The 18,574-nt window shown below is 40.1% G+C and overlaps 3 protein-coding genes across 7 annotated transcripts; 2 read left to right on the top strand and 1 right to left on the bottom strand.

The window, feature by feature from the left end:
- Nucleotides 1-1,311: 1,311 nt before the first annotated feature.
- On the top strand, nt 1,312-4,401 carry hint3 (histidine triad nucleotide binding protein 3). The gene is made up of 5 exons (XM_003443675.5): nt 1,312-1,506; nt 1,956-2,073; nt 2,251-2,320; nt 2,649-2,775; nt 3,108-4,401. The coding sequence occupies exons 1-5, from the start codon at nt 1,366-1,368 to the stop codon at nt 3,153-3,155; spliced, it is 504 nt and encodes a 167-aa protein (XP_003443723.1). The 5' UTR covers nt 1,312-1,365; the 3' UTR covers nt 3,156-4,401.
- A 290-nt stretch (nt 4,402-4,691) lies between these two features.
- LOC102082530 (actin-binding Rho-activating protein) lies at nt 4,692-6,053 on the bottom strand. 3 transcript variants are annotated; one of them, XM_005450607.4, is made up of 4 exons: nt 5,915-6,053; nt 5,654-5,743; nt 5,202-5,548; nt 4,692-4,876 (listed from the first exon to the last, which is right to left on the bottom strand). In XM_005450607.4, the coding sequence occupies exons 3-4, from the start codon at nt 5,538-5,540 to the stop codon at nt 4,847-4,849; spliced, it is 369 nt and encodes a 122-aa protein (XP_005450664.1). In that variant the 5' UTR covers nt 5,541-5,548; nt 5,654-5,743; nt 5,915-6,053; the 3' UTR covers nt 4,692-4,846. The 3 variants fall into 3 exon arrangements, with proteins under 3 accessions (XP_005450664.1, XP_025767488.1, XP_025767489.1); XM_025911703.1 differs by having other exon boundaries at nt 4,767-5,548; XM_025911704.1 differs by having other exon boundaries at nt 4,767-5,548; nt 5,658-5,743.
- trmt11 (tRNA methyltransferase 11 homolog) lies at nt 6,026-18,514 on the top strand. Of its 3 annotated transcripts, none has more exons than XM_025911702.1 (13): nt 6,026-6,161; nt 7,021-7,086; nt 7,230-7,303; nt 7,432-7,513; nt 7,649-7,741; nt 7,827-7,961; nt 8,037-8,193; nt 8,282-8,362; nt 8,507-8,671; nt 9,122-9,194; nt 9,403-9,537; nt 14,466-14,586; nt 18,201-18,514. In XM_025911702.1, exons 3-13 carry the CDS (start codon nt 7,281-7,283, stop codon nt 18,339-18,341), a joined length of 1,206 nt encoding a protein of 401 aa, XP_025767487.1. In that variant the 5' UTR covers nt 6,026-6,161; nt 7,021-7,086; nt 7,230-7,280; the 3' UTR covers nt 18,342-18,514. The 3 variants fall into 3 exon arrangements, with proteins under 3 accessions (XP_025767487.1, XP_003443667.1, XP_013125833.1); XM_003443619.5 differs by lacking the exon at nt 6,026-6,161 and adding an exon at nt 6,475-6,616; XM_013270379.3 differs by lacking the exon at nt 6,026-6,161 and adding an exon at nt 6,625-6,684.
- The last annotated feature ends 60 nt before the right edge of the window (nt 18,515-18,574 follow it).

The following is an 18,574-nucleotide window of genomic DNA, read 5'->3' as shown; positions in this document are numbered from 1 at the left end:
TCTCCTACAGCTCCGGACCGCAAAAAATGCGCGTGCTCTTTGTGAGCTCGTTCCCGGCTCGTAACCAGCGCGTTCTGCCGTCAAGGGCGATCATTGGTTAATGGTGATCATGTGACTGATGCAAGCCAGATCCTTTTATTTAGCAAAAATGTGATTAATAGTTAAATATTATTGTTGAGGGGCACAGACAGGACTCCACACGCACACACACATTAAAAAAAAAAAAAATTAAAATTAAAAAAAAAATTGCCTCAACAAAAGGGCACTTTGGGCACCCATCAGGAAAGGGGCGGGTGCTCAAGCCCCTTCGGCCCCCCCTCTGCACGTGCCTGTTCTTCCATTGCCAGTATGGATGTAATATATCCCACCCACTAACAGGTGCCGTGATGCGGAGATGATCAACATTATGCACCTGTTATGATATTAAGCCTGATTGGTGTATAATAATATCATGGAGTGCTACAGCTCACTATGTGATTTAGTCCAAAGAAACACTTTTTTTCTGCAAAATTCACATTTTTGCCTGTGAAGAAATCCGTCAAGAAATCCGTCTCATATCACCTTGAACACCTTGAACTACATTCTTTATCCTTGCAGCATAGTTTAATGCAGAGGAGGCACACTTGTTTGCAAACACCTAACTTGTTCACAACAGACCACAACGTATATGTACCCATTGCATGTGTCACAGGGGAAAAGAAAAAAGAAAGACCAACAGTAAAGGAAAACCACGGCTAACCACACTGAGTAAATGCAGGGGCGGGTTGGTAGGTGGTTAGTTTTGTTTAAGTTACATAGTGGAGCTGTTTAACTGCAGCCTTGACTAACAATACAGCATCACTTAACGTCTATCTCAATTATGCTTTGTGCTGTTGACTTTAGACCTCAGAGTCTTTAATGCAACACTTCCACTTTAATATTCTCTAGCCTGAGCAAATTAACCCTTAGTTATCCCTTTATATTTGGATCATATAGTAAGAGAACTGACTGGTTTTGTTCTCTGACAGTAAGTGTTGGGTTTATTTTTATTTATTTATTTATTTCTGTGAGACAACCATCCACAGAACAATAAATTCCTACTGCAGTGTGGCAGTGTTGACTATTCAGAGAGTACTGAAAATAGTTATAAAGTTATAAATGAGGACCCTTCTGTTTTCATCAGAGAACATGAAAGGTACGTTTGACACAATTGCTAGCATGCAACAGATTTGCTAAGCAGGGTAAGTAGAAGATATGTCGCCCTCTTCTGACAATTGTGTTCCCTTACATCTGCAATAAGGATCGACGAACAATCGATCTTGTTGCGTTCGATGTTCTCTTGGATCAACCCAGCATGCCTGATTGTTGACAGCTCCGTACACCACAATGGCCGAAGTCCTGGATAAACAACCTCCTCGGGTTGATATTTCCAAAAGCAGCAGCAATGTGCCAACCGACGGATATGATAAGAAATGTATTTTCTGCAGGATTGTAAACAATGAAATGGGCACAGAGCTTCTTCACTGTGTAAGAATATTGTAATAAATTATTATGAATGCGTTGCTAGCTAGCCTAAGACACTATTAATTGTCAATACATGCGTTTAGAAGTAGTAAAAGCTCTGAAACTAGTCCGTCAGAAACTTTTAATTTCCCTGTAAACGAGTGTAATTGAGTGGTATTGTAGCTAGTTAGTCCCATAGCTGTAGAGTTATTGATTTACTGTGCTGAAAGGCGTGGCTCACCGCCGACATATACCGAAGGCTGGTTGGTTAAACCGTAGAATCAGTTCATATTAAAAATACAGAGAATAATAAGCACATATTTATACATATACATAAATCAGACTCCAATAAATTACATTATATTGAGTATACTAATTGCATTCGGCATAAATGCTAGAGGCATTCTGTAATGTCGTTCACGTTTAAAGTGTAAATATGTGTGTGTGTGTGTTATGTTGTGTTATTACTGCAGGATGAAGAGATCTCATGTTTCAGAGACATCAAACCTGGAGCCCCCCATCACTACCTTGTTGTCCCAACCAAACATGTAGGAAACTGTAAATCCCTCACTAAAGAGCACGTGCCATTGGGTAAAGTTTAAACTGCATACTTTTTAAGTAGTGCTTATGGATTTTCATTTTATATCAGCTCAGACAATATTGCTGACATATTACTGACTAATGCTATGGATGGTTGGAAAGTATTTTTTAAAAAAGTAACTGCAGATGTTTAAAATGGATCATCTGTTTTTGTTTTTTTATGTCCAGTGAAGCGGATGGTCGACAAAGGGAAGGAGATCCTGGAAAAAAACAACATAACGGACCTCAGTGATGTCAGGTGGGTTTCATTTTGGTTCTTCACAGCTCTCCATGGTAATTTACATTAGTGGGTTATGAATGTATGAGCTTCAGACAGTTTTAGTAATTCATCTTTTGTTGCTAGACAACCAAATATTCACAGTTTTGGGGTCAGTTTTGTTTTTTAGTTACCAATTGAACATTAGCACTTAATCTAGTCAGAATTATAGTAGATCATTTGTAATGCAGTTTAATTGCTGATGACTAGCTTAACCTTAGTAACAATTTGCTTTGTTGTTGCATCAGCTAAAATGAGTTAAAAAACAAAAAATAAGTAGTATCTCTAAAACCCTTTTCTTTGTCTGCAGATTTGGTTTCCACTGGCCTCCATTCTGTTCTGTCACACACCTCCACCTTCACGTCTTGGCACCTGCCAGTCAAATGGGCTTTATGTCGCGTCTCTTCTACAGACTCAACTCCTACTGGTTCATCACAGTAAGCTCCGTACTTCAGTACTACAAGTTACTGTGTAGAAATTTTATTAACTCTCTGTGTGGAAATGGAAATTTCAAATGAAATGAAATGTAGACCAGTGTCAGTCTCTACCTTGTTCTGTATAAGGACATTGCTGTGTAAACCTGGCTTTAAGTAACTTGACTACATCAGGGAACTACCCTCTAGATTTGCATTGTCAACACATTAATATATTCAGTTCAGTAACTCCTAGTGGCATCATCTTAGTTTACCCAGGTGACGTTTTAGGGTCTTACAGTAAGACTGCTGACAGTCTGACTTCTGTTCTGTCTGCCTTTGTTAATGTTTTGCAGGCAGACCAGCTGATTGAGCTTCTCAACTCTAAAGGAGAGACAAACTGATCACTTGGATCTTGCCATACGTGACTGACTGCACTGAGGTGAACTGCAGATCAGGCGTCTTGCAGATGTCATATTGGAAACTACTTTGCTGACTGTTTGGCAACAGCTAATGACAGTATTTTAAACAGGTGATATACCTGCGTGAGATTTTGTATCCTAAGTAGTATGAGACTTAAAGCCTTAAAGCCTCTTTTAAAATGCATCACAAGTGCTGTAAGGAACACTGGAGTTTTGACAAGATAGGTAAATTTATTTAAATCTGCTCTAATAAAATTGTATTGCTTTTAGGGACCAATGAGCAATCAACTTTGAATTCCTATAAAATAGAACAGTGTGTTCATTATCATCCTGTTACAGAAACACTTCAGTACTCTTTGCTTCCTACTTCCTTCTTATATTACTGTGTAGTGAGCTCAGTTAGACAAACACACTTGGGACACTACTTGTTTTTGCACTATTTAAAGGTACTAGAGATTGTTGGCTAAATATAAATACTGACATGAATGTTTGTGATAAGTCCATATTATACCAAGCATATTTCAGCAAATTAATGTAACGTCTTTCCCTCTTTCTTTTAAACTGACTGTAATTTTTCCGTTGACACAGTGCAACATATTATACAACGTGGGTAATGGCCAGTGGTAGGTTGCTACTTTCTGTGAGGCATTATGGGCTTCTTAGAGTGCCCTATACACACTGACACAGAGAACGCACAGAGAGATACAGAGTAAAACCCACTGTATAGTGAGTGTTCTGGGATTTCAGATGTCTCACAGGCCGTTTGATTTCCTGTCTTGCACAACTGCTTTCATGCCTTCTATGTCTGCTCTATAACATGAAACTGCAGAAACTCAGTTATATTGTAAATTTTTCAAGAAAAAAAAACAAAACGAAAGTTTGCATTATTGATATTAATCATATATAAACTGATAATCTTGGCTATGGGTTCTTGCATCAAGCTTGCAATATGTGAAAGCCACTCAGTAATCCTCTGATGCTGATAGTAATGTTAATTTATTTTGTTCTTCATGACCTCATCAACCAGTGAACTACAATGGGGGGGGGGGGGGGGGGGGGGGTGTTCGATGTCATGTGGACAGATGAATGAAAGTATGTGCTGTGAAATGATGCTATACTTTAAAATGGTAATTGGAATAAAACCACCAACAACAAAATGTACTGTACAAAAGGTATGCACTTTAAGAATGGCTTTAATTTAGAATAAACAGTATTCTGTTGCTTCTCAGTGCCTGTGTAGTATCTCAGTGTGGTTTACATACAGACCCTCTTCCAGTTTCACTCTTAACTCACCTGCAGTAACACTTTAACACACTCTTGTCTTTATTATGATACAATTAGGAGACAGTGTTAATCTATTAATGCTGTATGTTTAAAAAAAAAAAAATATATATATATATTATTACTTTACTTTCAATAAGAGCTGGTACTCAATCTATAGTTCCTTATGATATGGTTCTTATTGCTTTAAAGCTGCACTATTAGTTTTAAATTTGGAACTGTAGCAATATTGTGTCATTGCAAAGCACACTTAAAATAAATACACGTTGAAGCAGTCAGGCCAAGTCGGGTCAAGTTCATCCTATAGCACCATTATGTCTGTCACAGGCAGCCTCATGTTCTCTTTGGCTTCGGTTCAGTCTCATTAGCAAATCTGATGTCATCTCAGCTGCTCAGTGCTCCACTTTCACCTCGTCAACAAGCTGCTGGAGGGAAAAAAATGCTCAGGTTTGAACATTTACCTTTTCTCATTTTGACTGACATTTAGTGGTTTCCCCGTGTTCTTGTCTACTAAAGCTGCCACATTAAGTGCCCGTGTACCTGCGTGTACTGCACGCACAGTGAATCAAGGCATCTAATCAACATTTCTGGTCACTGCAACAAAGTGATAACTACGTGATCATCCTTCCCCTGCCACAGCATCTCCCCCTCGAAGTCAACCAGTCTCTGTTTCCTCGCTCGCAGAAGAATCCCAACCAATTTATTCGAGATAGTCACATAATGCTCAAACAGCTTTCCAAATCTTACAGTAATCACTTTCCCATCGCTGCCGCCCGACTCCCCAATGCTCCTTATGACCTCACACAGCTCCTGAACCTCTCTGCTGATGTGTGTGTGAGCGTCCTTCCCACGTTGCTCTGTCAGGGAACCCTGCAGGGGTTTCCCATACTCATCCCCTCCCCTCGGAGGGACCACCACGCTCGGTCTGGTGTTGTGACTGAAGGGATTGTGCTTCTGGTACTCCTGGTGTTCGCTGGACCACTTCTGCCAGTTTTCCTTCAAGCCTTTCACAGAAACGATGCACGCCGCAGGAGTTTGGGCGTTCTCCTCTGTTTCCATGGTGGCGCTCTGGCTGTTTGTTCCCATGTTTGACTCTGTTCAAGACAAATTTAAATATCCAATCATTTCTCGACAGAGAAACATAGCAACTTAATGTTTTTCATGTTACTTTATTGTTTCCAAAATTCTTTAAGTCTCACCTACTTATTTTTCACACAACTGTTCTTGTGATCCAGCTGTGTGTATGACTCTGGTATTATGGCACATCAGGTGTGACTGGCAGCCGCAATCTAAATCGTAAATTCAACTGACAGCTCATTAAGACGAAATTGCTTATTTCCCACAGTTAATATAATCTCATTATCAAAACAACAAGGAGTGAAACATCTAGCTTTGTAAAGTAACCTGGAAGTTTTCAGTCCTCAGAATCTCGTAGTGAGTATAAATAGTGACACACTGACCTGATACTCCCTTCACCTGCAGTTACGCTTCATTGCGACCAAAGAGCAAGAGTCCTGGTTACACTGTTACTAAATAACACAACTTAACAACACTGCAGCAGTGCTGACAGAGGCAAGAGTGCGGGTGGATGCCTTTTTGTCACCAGACAAAACCACTGTGATGAACATCAACTTCAGCCAGTGATACGGCAGAGACAACCCGGACAGCCAATCAGTAGGAGGGGCGGGCTTACAAGACGGCTCTGATGTAAAGCAGATTACAGACTTTATCCACACATGTATGACCAGAATAGTAAAGCATACCGATGTGTACTGATGACAAAAATTTGCTTACATGTGACATTAAAAAGACACATACACACAGATTTATGAAAAAAGTGATAAGGAGTTTTTTAAAGCAAAAAAAGGTTGCAAAATAACATTAAAAACGAAGTATTCACCTATGCTTATGTATGATAATGTTAGCATTATCATACACAAGCGGCAGTACAAAACTTAAGCGTATCATAGCTAAATGAAACACAGTACCTATTTTTTCTGCCATTTATAGAAATACAGTCCCCAAGCGGTACTTTGTGTCAGAGTTCGGTTTCAAGCCGGACGTATTTTTAAACTGCGACAACAATGGCTGCCTTCAGTAGTCGATCATGCCTCCAGTATTTATTGCATCTTGCTCAGGATAATCTGGACTTCAGGTTACCGGTAACAAGCACGAGATATTTTCGGTTTCTCTTTGGTTCAGAGTGATTAACTTCTTCGTGTAAAAAGCGGTAATTTGCAGACTGGAGTCTCCTCTGACTCTTGGTTTGTTATGGGCTCATTCAAAGTGTAACCGCCCCCCCAAAAAAGTAACCTTCTTTTGGAGACGAGATGTCTATAATTTGATCACAGCAATACATGAAACTTGAGAAATGGTCTGGCTGATAGAGCATATTGCGTTGTTTTTTTGGCACTATTTTATGCCTACATCACATAGAACCAGTTTGTAATCATTTAATTTTTTTTAGTTTTCCGTGTGTGAGTGCATTTTATCTGCCATATTTCATATGTGATTCTTCTTTTCTGTATAACATTAGTATTCATGCTTTATATGCCGTCTTATCCAGGAAATAAAAGCTCTGCTGGCTCTCAGAGGGAAACCATTTCGTCCCTGTGAAAACTTCAGAGAAAAGGTTTGCATGTTGACGGGCTTATTCTAATCTGACTCTCTATTCTAATCTAAGACACTGATGACTGGTAGCAGAATGGTGATGTTTCTCGTTAGTAGATCCCACATTTCCCTGCAGTCACTCCACATCTCTCCTCTTCTCCGTAGTCTCCTTTCTGGTGCCTGGATGGTTTGTCTGAGGAAGATGTCCGCAGCATCATGGCCAGATCTGTGTGTGCAAAGTAAGTGTTTAAGCTTTGCAGTTAGGAAGGTGATAGAGTCACATCTCTGCTGATGGAATAACTGCATGCTGCACAGATTCAAAACTGGTTGAGATGTGGCTTTAGTTCATGTTGGGTTGTCCTTCTAGGTCTGCTTTTGAACTGTGGGGCCACGGGCAAACACACAGTGAACTCAGAACATCCCTTCTGAACTTCCCCTCAGACATCATGGTTTGTTGTTTAGAGTTTGTATCATACTGTTCTGCTGGAAAGACAGATTTCTGCAAGTGTATAAAATTTAATTTCAAATGTTTACGTTGCACAATGACACGTTTCATTTCTGTTTGTGCTCTTCATTCCCTGCAGAGTCCATTCATGCACAAAGACTCCACATACAGGATAAACGTCTACACATTCAACAAAACTTTGCTGTTTACAGACAGAATCAAAAGGATCGATGTAAGTATTTAGATGTGCGAGTGCATGTAAAAACATATAAATATGCACATAAAATAATAATAATAGTAAAATGCAATCTCAACAGGCCTTGGAGTATCTTCCCTTTGAGGGGACAGTAAGCCTTAAGAATCCCCAGCACATCTTCTGCTTATTAGAAGATTACGGCACAGACCCCAACAATATCCCCGAGCATCCCATCTACATCTACTTCGGCAGATGGGTAAGATGCATTTTTCTACTTGTGTACATTAAATGAATGTGGAACGATCTACAGCTGAACTCTTCCATTTTACAGATAGCAGACGGTCAGCGTGATCTGATTCGCTCCCACAGTGTGAAGAACAGACACTTCATAGGAAACACCAGCATGGACGCTGGCCTCTCATTCATCATGGCCAACCATGCCAGGGTCAAACAGGATGACCTGGTTTTTGACCCATTTGTAGGCACAGGTAAGTTAATCCTGTCGTTGCTTCCCCCCGCAGACAGCTATAGACAGCAAAATAAATACTTTCTTTAATGTGAGTCAATGTGTTTTAGGGAGCCTGCTGGTTGCGTGTTCTCATTTTGGAGCTTATGTATGTGGAACTGACATTGATTACAACACTATTCACGGGAAAGGTAAGCTCTGCTCATTAGAGATTACACGCTGCAGCAGCTGTAGTCTTACAGGTTAAGGATTGCAGTTTTATTTTATGCTGTTTTTATATTTGAATCAGATCAATCCCCTGTTCAGATTTGCTGTTGGTGCCTTTTGTCTTTTAGGTCGGTCAAGCCGTAAAAACCAAAAGTGGCGAGGGCCCGACGAGAACATCAGAGCCAACCTGCGGCAGTACGGGACACAGAAGATGTACGTGGACGTGATGGTGTCTGATGCCTCCAAGCCTGTGTGGAGGGATGCTGCTCTGTTTGATGCTATCATTACTGACCGTAGGTCCTTTAGTTCACCCTAACCAGACCACAAAGGATTTAACATCTCCTTTCATTAAATATCTCTGTTATTCTTTAGATTTGATTGTTTCTTTGAGCTGTTACAAATAAATAAAAAATGTTCTGAAAATATGCAATTATCAGGATTCTGACAGTGAGTGAAAAGCTTTAGCTATGGTTCACACTGTAATTTGAAAATTATGTGCTGCTCATTAGTGTCTATTGAACACATTATTTCTGCCAGTTTCATGGATCGTCTTTTTATGTTTTGTGTGGCTCTTCAGCCTACAGACACTGCAAGATTTTTGATGTTTCTTTAGAATTTGAGTAGCAGTACTGCAGCTAGCATGTTCCTCAGCTACATCTATTCTCTGTGTATTCTTCTTAAACAGGAAGAAAACTCTTCTTGTTTTATTTTTTTGATACTCACTGTGTGACTTTTCTTGTTAGCTCCATACGGTATCCGGGAAGCGACGAGGAGAACAGGCTCCCACAAAGACATTGCTAAACCCGCTGAAGGGGTGTAAGTTCATCACATATTATACCAACATCTATCTATCTATCTATCGATCTATTGATCTATCTATCAATCGATATATATAAATAACTGGGGAATTAGTCCAATGTTTAGTGCTGAGGAAACTAGTACATGAAACGGCAAATAAAACCACCGAGTTTTGCCATCACTGCTCTGTTCTAAATGTTGTATTTCATTTCAATCTTCTGCACAGTTTTGAAGAGTCTCACGTCCCAGTCTCACAGGCATATCACCTGAGTGACATCTTCACAGATCTGTTAAACTTCTCTGCCCACCACCTGGTCATGGGAGGGAGGCTCGTCTACTGGCTGCCTGTCTACAGACCAGAGTGAGTAAACAGACTTGGCATCATCACCTAGTCATAAACATTTTCAGAGTGATGATAAATCTGTTCAGTGTTGGAGGTAACTTACCAGTTAACTTGTCAGTACTTAAATTTGTAGAACTTTGTTATTGTTAGCATTTTGGGGTGGCGTCAGGAAGACATCTGATGCCAATTTCTGAATAAGAGGCGAGCTGAAGGCTTCTGCTTTTTCAATGCATTCAAAGCAAATATAATATACAGCAGTGTTTCTGGGTCATTTTCACATATTTTTGCTTCTTTGCATGATAGAGCTTTAACCTGCATTTATGGATGGCACAGCTGACTGTGTTTACACATAATGTTTTTAATGCAGTGTCACCTGAGGGCATCGACAAGCTAATATTTTTTTGAAATAGTAATAACTAACTAATAAGCATCATTTTTGCTTCTTGTTTATGCCCTATCCTGTCATGAATATGTCCTTACAACTTGTTATGTGCATTTTGATTGACATATATACATATCCATACACATGTGCAAACACAAAGTGTGTAAATAGTGGGTCAAAGCCCTAACTTCTCGCTATACCTTGTAAAAACCATATTTTTGTACCTCTTTGACTTAAACTGAGTCACGCTGGCACGTTACTTCAGTTCAGCAGCTCCTTTACTTTCTCCCACAACAAAAAATATTTGTATCCATTTGCATACCGTTTCTAAACTACAGCATCTGTAATCTCTGCGACTGATTCAGTTAATGATGGTGATGTTAATCTGAATCCATATTGACCGTCGGGGAGTAATTTAAATGTATCTAAGAATTTGTCGAATCGGTTATTGAACAGTTTTTCTAGAAGCTTGGAGAATTGTGGGAGTTTAAAAACAAGCCTGTAATCTTTGAAGTGGTGTCTATCCTCAGTTTTTTAAAGCGACACAATTTAAACTATTTTCATATTGTGTGGACTTTTATGTGGCTCTGAGATGCTTTTATAACCTTCTTAGCAATCTTCATATCAGTATCATTACAGTCAGTGGATGCTTTGTAATTACACTTATTTACAACATTAGTAATTTCTTTTTCCTTTATTCCCCTTTTCACTGCTGTAAAGAACACCGAGTTAGGATTTCAGGATTCACTGCAATAATCTTGTACTATAACAAGTTATAAGGAAACACCCAGGCTGTGTAAGGTGAGCTGGTGCGTCACTGCCAAGATAAGATGGCAACTGCATGTTTAGTTATTGTTGATTACCAACAGTTTTGAATTCGGACTCCAGATTTTAAGCTCAAACCTCATTATCTCAGTTTGGAAATAGTCTTGTCTTAAAAGCTGCCTTTCTTTAAATAATGATCTGTACAATAGGGGGCAGGCTTACACCATAAACCAGAAGTGCACAATGCTGGCCTGTTGTAAGCACAACTGACAAGGTTTAAATTTGTTTTTGGCCTAATTAATTACCCAAATAACCAAACAATATGAAGCAAAGAGGGAATACATAGCAGACACTATTACATTTTATAAAAATGACTGATTACTGCCTCTAATTAAAACTGGCTTTGTTATTTCATTAAGGGAAAAGTGAACCTGAGAGACAGACGGCAGTGTTTTACTGGACTTGTACACACACAAAGGACCTTCTGCTATCTTAGGGTATTTCCCTTTATTCTGATTCCCGTGTCTAACCACCTGCGTGGATTACAGTAATGTTCAGGTGTGCCGAGGCTTTCTTGCCCATACAGCTGGGCCACGGCAAACCACAACTGACAGCAGTGTGCGCTTTATATGCTGCCTAAGACGGCTCATCAGAGACAAAGTTGCATATTGTTAAAGGTTCTGTGCGTTTGCAGAAAGCGAAGTGCTGACTCTCAGTGCAGGTGTTCATTTGTGAAGGTATGAACCACAACAAACTAAGGCAGAAACGGACGTTAGGCGAGGAAAAGCGCCACGGGGCTCAAACTCTTTCTGGTCACTCATTAAAAGACCAGGAAGCAGATGGGATAATCACGGATCCAGTCACCGGGCTATTATTGTATCCTTGTGACTGAGAGACATCAGTTTGCAACCCTTTGACTTTTATCCATTTAGCCGCTTTGTGTTTCTGCACGCATCGAAACATATGCACGAATGTGTGTGTGGTCCCGTGTACGAGCACGTGCACACGTTTGTGTCACCATGTTCACACATTCGTCTTTGCTACTCATCTCATCGGTGCTTGACCCGATGCCTGTCAGAGCGCCGTGCCAAAATAAACATCTGAGGCCAGGCAAGTCACATGTATGAACTATGTCTCTATGGTGTGCAGGCTGATCTGCGAGTGTGTGTGTTTGTGTTGTTGGATATGTGTGTCTGTGTGTATAAACCCAGACGCAGCCTGTCTCCTGGGTCTAATCTGGGGCTCTACAGGGGAGATATCAGGTTTCCAATACCCCCACATACATGCGTGTGTGTATCTGCGGCAGTGGCTGTGATAGAAACAGTGGGGACTGTGTGTGTGTCCGTCTGCCTCGTGAAAATGGGGGGCTGTGTGCGTGTGATGACAGGGGACACAGAGTCCTGTCAGCAAAAGACAGAGCCTAGAACAGGTCAGACCGCTTAAACTCTCTTCCTTTTCTGCCCTCGAAAAATAAATGAAGAAAAAGTATCGAGACGGATGATGTGTTATCCATCATCAAAGCCATAAAGTGAGCTAATTACAACATAAATAAGGGAAGTAAAGATATGAATCAGCTGCATAGTCAGAAGTAATATTGGATGAATAAATCAGTAGTGGTGACATTTTCAGATTGTAATTTCTTAGTTGAGTTTAAGTTTCCGGAGAAATCGTGTAGCAATAATTAAGCTTTTGCATGCTTCTACATTATGAAAGCAGTGTGATACAACAGTACGGTTGTAATTTTTAGTTAAACTGTTGAACTTAAACAGCAAGTCTTCTCTGCCAGTTACAGTAAAGTAGACACTCGGAAGCGATACCTGTAATCAGCGTCATGTCACCTATTTGTTTGTGACGAGTGCTTGGGATCGACTGAGAAACAAATGGTGGTGACTTGTCAATCTCAAGGTTGCTTGACTCTAAATGGGCGACACTAGTTAAAATGGCCATAGCTGCCATGATGTAAACTGTTGCTTTGTTTTGAAGCTTTGAGATGAACTTTTTTCTTGGGGTTTTGGATCAGGATGTGGTAAAATGGTTTAAGGCACTTCCGGCTTAGCTTTTCATACCCAGAAGCTGTGACTGACCTGTGACCTGTCTATTGGCAACGTGAACATCAGTCTGTAAATAAGAAAGACTTGCAACTAGCAACTCAGACCATAAACTCATTCTTGGTGATAGATTAAGGGTGCAGCACTGAAACGGGGCAAAAAAATGTGTCAGTGCAAACTCCATATAGCTCTCATAGGTGTGGTTAGTTTTCTGGTTGATTTACAGAAGTTGTGCTGTTTTCTAAGCACAGGCACGGTCGGTTCATTTCAAAATCAAGCGCAAATAATGAGACGTGTTTTTTTCTGTTATAATTAGTAATAAATTCTGTTTTGCAAACATTAGTAAATAAGTTTGCGCACTTGGTGCAACAGGGTCCGTCACAAAAATCTGAGTTTCCACCATTTAAATGCAATTTTGTCTTTATAAATACCAACACTACTTTTTCTTCTCTTCTTTTTTTGTTCGTGCTGGTGGAGTGTTAGTAAATCTGGCCCGGACCCGGAAGTCTACAGCTATTATTTATATACAGACTGTGTTTGGACTGTCCATTTGTTCACTCTGTGGTGCTCTTTATAGTGCGTGAGCCAAATTGTGATACTGTTTAAATCTATTGATTTTTTTTAAATAATCTTTTTGTTTATTTACTAATTTATTACAGTTTCCCATTAGAAATGTGGGAAATCTTAATGTTGATAAGTCTCGAACCAGTCTTACTGTGAATCTTAAATACCTGTGCAGACAAAACAAGAATGTCAAACACACAAAAACGTCCATGATAAGAGTTAAAAAAATTGATGTAAAAGGGGAAAAAAAGAGCTAGGGCAGGAGATCAAAGCCATCTCATCTTTTGAATCTGAGTTTAATGGTCAATAATTAAGAATAAGTCATTTAAAGGAAACAAGTCGTTAAATAAAATAGGCTGTTAGTAACATGGTATGTTGTAATTACAATTTATAAGAGAAATAGTGATGGAAAAACAAAAAACTCATCCTTGTCATGATGCAGTTCATTTGTGCGGTAGAAATACTGAGCACCTGATTGGCAGCTCACAATTGCTGCCTGGCTGCATCACCGCCTAGTCACCATGACAACCAAACATCCCATTACCCCAGAGTCCCAACTGCCGCCATAGCAACAAGGCAAACAGTCATGCACAAATCAGACTGAGTCGGGACTGTTGCTGGCGTGACGGTAGTTCGGAGAAAGTGCTACTGACACAAATATGCAAACACATACATCAGCTGCCGTTAATACGCCCTAACCCGGCCTGGCTGGCGATGACAGAGCCAGCAGCCAACCCGACAGGTCACATTCACTTTTTCCACCTTCATCTTCACACAAAACGAGGTACCTTAGCCTCGCCGGCCGTGGTCGCACCGAACAGCTTGAATGTTTCGTGTTTATTTGAGAAACAGAAAGAAGCACACGCAGAGCAAAGAAAGACATTAGAGCGGGCTGAAAAAAAGAAAACAAAGAGCTGGCAAAAGTTAGGTAGTAATCTTGACAGAATTACTCTGTGTCCTGGCAGCCTTTTAATGGCCTCCAGATGAAATCTGTAGCGCATTGTTATCACAAGGGACTTACACTTCCTCTCATTCAGACTTTTAGATGCGTACAATCAAAATTTATTAGAGTCAGATGATGGATATTGGTTTAGCTTTATATTTCTGTCTCTTTGTTTCCTCCTCATTTAAACTGATCTGTAGCATGTGTGTGTGTGTGTCTGTGTGTTTGTGGGGCCTCTTTCCAGGTACTGTGAGGAGATGGTTCCTCTTCATCCATGTCTCCAGCTCATCAGCAACTGTGAGCAGACACTCTCAAGCCACACGTCACGGCGTCTGATCACCATGGAAAAGATCAAAGAACCAGAGGTGTGTCCATGTGGGCGTTTGTGTAAGAGATGAAACAAAATGAATCAGTTGCCTAATTTACAGAGAAGGAAAATATGTTCCAGTGCCAGTACGAGGACATGTTGTTTGTCGTAACATGATAGCAAATGCAGTAAATCAGGCTGCGTTGGATGCTGATTAGAAGAATTAAAAAGATGGCATTTGTCATTATTTTTCATTCTGTTAGCTGTTTGCTTCAGGTGATGTCATTCATCCAGTTACTGTCCAGATGAATCCAAGTGCACATTTTCATCACAACTAGCTAAATATATTGTTTTTAGGTTATCTATTGTGGTTGCATCATTACAAATGACCTCATATCTGCACAGCAGACCAAATTTGTGTGCGTGCTGCAGAATTTGTTTATGTGTGTGCATGAAACACACATAAACTGATATAACTTCTTTTTCTTCTAGTAAAATGAGAACATGTGTTCGCCTGCCTGTTCCTTCATGCATTTAATGTTTTTTCATGTTTTTTTTTTTTTCTTGTCATGAACGTACGCGTCATGAGCACGGATGTAGTATGTGCGTATGTGTGTTCTTTTACATGTCTCCTGCTGGAAGTGATGGTGTCTCTCTGTCTGTCTCGGGTAAATCCTCACCATCTGGCTGTGGTTGGCTCATTTCTTTTATACTGGAACCCTAAAAGGCATAATCACACATTGTATGGAAAACAATCCATCTTTGGATCTGACATCCATTCCGCTTCAAAACCCCAAATTGCTCCCATAAAGCGCCCGGTATGACACGCACACACCGAGACACAGTTGTGTGAGGTTATCTGACTGGTATCTATAGCTCAGGTTTGTAGAGTTTTTTGGTTTTGTTTTGTAGGGTTTTTTTTCAAATTGGCCTCTGTCTGCACCTATCTGCACGTGCTCGTCAGGATTCGCAGCCTGATGTGTGTCAACACTTAAAAGCTTTTCTATGCGTGTGTCCAAAGCTTCCCGGTTTTGAGAGTGAAGGAGTTGGCCTAATTGTTTTGAAGGTTTCCTGTAAAGCTCCATAAAGAAACCTCACTTCTTCTTATTTATGAGGTGTTAGAAAATTTGTTTGGTTACCAAAACCGCTTGTCATTCACCTCATTTTACATTCAGTATATGTAACTCTCCACCTGAAAGAGTAAAGAACCACTGTTTTCTTCTGTGCCAATTTTGTAGTCACGTCTTTTTATCCTCATCACTCTGGGGTCGTGCTTATGTTGTCAGTCTTTTTACCTTTTAAACCTGAATCTTTTCCTCAGAATGGCAATAAAAAAATGTTTCCAGGTTGCTTGGCAGCATCGGCAAAGATGCTGCCTGTAATTTGTCTTTGACAAATTACAGGCCCCAGGATTGGAGTCATCATTTCTCAACTCACCTCATTATTTCTCCACCCTTGATTAGCAGTTACCTTAATAGTGGAGGTAAAACTGAGATTCACAACAGCTGATTTTCAGCTGCGTAACAGATAAATGGTCTTGTGTGCTTGTGAAGCACTACTGGAGGGAGCAGCCATTTTTCCCAATCTTATTCCCTCAGTTGGTGTTTTGATGATGGTGGTGGAGAGTTGTGTCCTACGGGTGTTGAGTTGGGTTGAGATTTGGTGGCTGCAAAGGCCACAGCATATGATATGCATTATTTTCATACTTAAACCACATTCAGTACTCTCTCTCTTTTGCTGCATGGATGGGGACATTCTCATCAAGGGGGAGACCACTGCAATCAGGACGGAAATGTTTCATTTATGTGATAAAGACGATCACTCAAAACAAACTTGGGATGATTGATGTTACAGTAGCGTAACAGAACCCCTCATTTTCAGAGTTGAGCAGCATTTCGGGGCTGTTTATGATTGCATGCACTCCTCAGCAGTAAGGCTGCCATGATTAGTCGACTAGTCACGATTACGTCGACTATCAAAATCGTCGACGACTGATTTAATAGTCGACGCGTCGTTTGAAGCTTTGTAAGATCACAAAAGACGCAGGAATAAGTAGTAGGATTTAAGAGTGTAATAACGGACTGAAACAGAAGATGGCAGCACTGCATGTACAAGGATGCCAGCTGCCGTTAAACTCCGAAGAAGAAGAAGAAGCAGTGTCCCAGAATTCATAGCGCGGCTCTGCTCAGTTTTCAACAATGGCGGCAGCTAGTTAGTTTTAATATTACTCTTATTATTCTTTCTGGGTCACAAAATAAACGTTTAACATATTTTCAGGTGAGAATGTAGCTGTGTAAACCTCAAATATCTGCTCAGTTTATCAAGACACCGCATATTTTCAAAAGCGCTCCGACGTTTTCTGAGACGTCTGTTACCCACTAGCTCGATAGCTAGCCGGGGGCAAGGCTCACTAGAGCCCGTGACAACACCGGACTCCCGGCAAATCGTTTTCAAACCCACCACCGTCTTTCGCTACTCAGGTTAAACATATATAAGTCACTTAGATAACTTAAAAATGTTATTGTTTGGCCTTTTTTTAGTGTTTTATTTGTTCCTGAGTAAATCGGTTTGGCTGAGATTAAAGTTATAGTTTATACACGGCTAAATAAACGTCAAGCAGACAACTGATTATCAGAAGTGTGAGATGTTTGAGAATATACTCCGGTGTCCCGTTATATTTTAGATAGCAAGGAGTTTATTAAACTTCACCGAAACAATCTGCAAATCTCATTAAATTTAATAAACTATCATCTTGTCTTTATTTTTAGTTAGCACATACCCTAAACACTTAAAGCTGTAAGCTAATGATAGTTATATAAGAGCAGATGCATGCTGGTGCGACAAGCTGTACGTTTTACGTCGACTAATCGCAAAAATAATCGGTGACTATCAAAATAATCGTTTGTGGCAGCCCTACTCAGCAGTATGGTTAAGGATGCCTCACAGGCTGTCAGCACTTTTTCCACGTGCAGCTTCTTTTCTTTTCACAATAATATCTAATGTCATTAATGCACAAGCATCACAAAGCCATAATTTGTTAGCCACCATGTACTCTTTCCTGTAGATCTAAAGCCACATACCACTTTCGTCACTGTTCCTGTTAAAACACTGCCCACCTGAGAAGCCTTTGAGACTGGCACGCTTGCCATCTGTACCTTAGAAAAATCCAATTTTCCAGAAGCATTTAAGTCTTTCCCTTCTCCCATCCATACGAAACCTGGAACACCTGCTCAGCATTATTATGCGTGCCACGAGGCGTCTCTGTGTGTTGAGTTTTCCACATCTCCTTAGGTTTTTCCTTTATTTCATCACCTGTGTGTGTATTATTAATATACGCATAACCCTTCCTATTCTATAAACATGCCAGACATGTGCACACCTTGTGAGAGAGTACTGTGTTGATTTGCAGTAGGAATTTAGCAAAGCAAAAATAAAAGCTGCCTTTTATTCAGGTGTTTCTGATTTTGTTCATTTATTTGTTTATTTCATTTCTTTGTTTTCAAGATGTAATATATGTTATTCATAATGAAAACTTTATTAGCAAGATGTCATGTTGGTTGGAGCAGCAAGAATATTTTAGTAAACTGAATAATTTGTTTTAATATCTGTGGGAAACTTGTAGATTTTTAAGTTAAGCAGGTTCAGCACAGTAACCTCTGCATCTCTTTCCAGGAATTTGATTGCCTGGCTCATCTGTCAGATCCACGCTTCAGTGCCTACCAGGGTCACAATGCCTTCAGAGAGAAGTACTTCTGTGGACTTAACAAAAAGTCCACCAAGGAGAACAACAAATCTGACGTCAGCGGGGACTGAACGCATCAATGGGATGAAGATCACCAAATTTCCTCAGTGTCTTATCAAAAAAGATGAAACTTTTTAATCAGTGCATTGTTGTCAGTGCTCTCAAAAGAAAAACAAGTTATCCCATTTTTAAAAAAATCTTTGTTTTTTATTTCTTTGCAAATAAACCAAAAATGTGCGTGTTCTTTCTGAGTGGTACTTTTGAGACTCTGAATTGCGGTGCATCTCTAAAACGAATATTTTCT

Source organism: Oreochromis niloticus, linkage group LG11, assembly GCF_001858045.2.
Source record: "Oreochromis niloticus isolate F11D_XX linkage group LG11, O_niloticus_UMD_NMBU, whole genome shotgun sequence".
NCBI classification, from domain to species: Eukaryota; Metazoa; Chordata; class Actinopteri; order Cichliformes; family Cichlidae; genus Oreochromis; species Oreochromis niloticus.
This window is presented reverse-complemented; position numbering and strand designations above follow the sequence as displayed.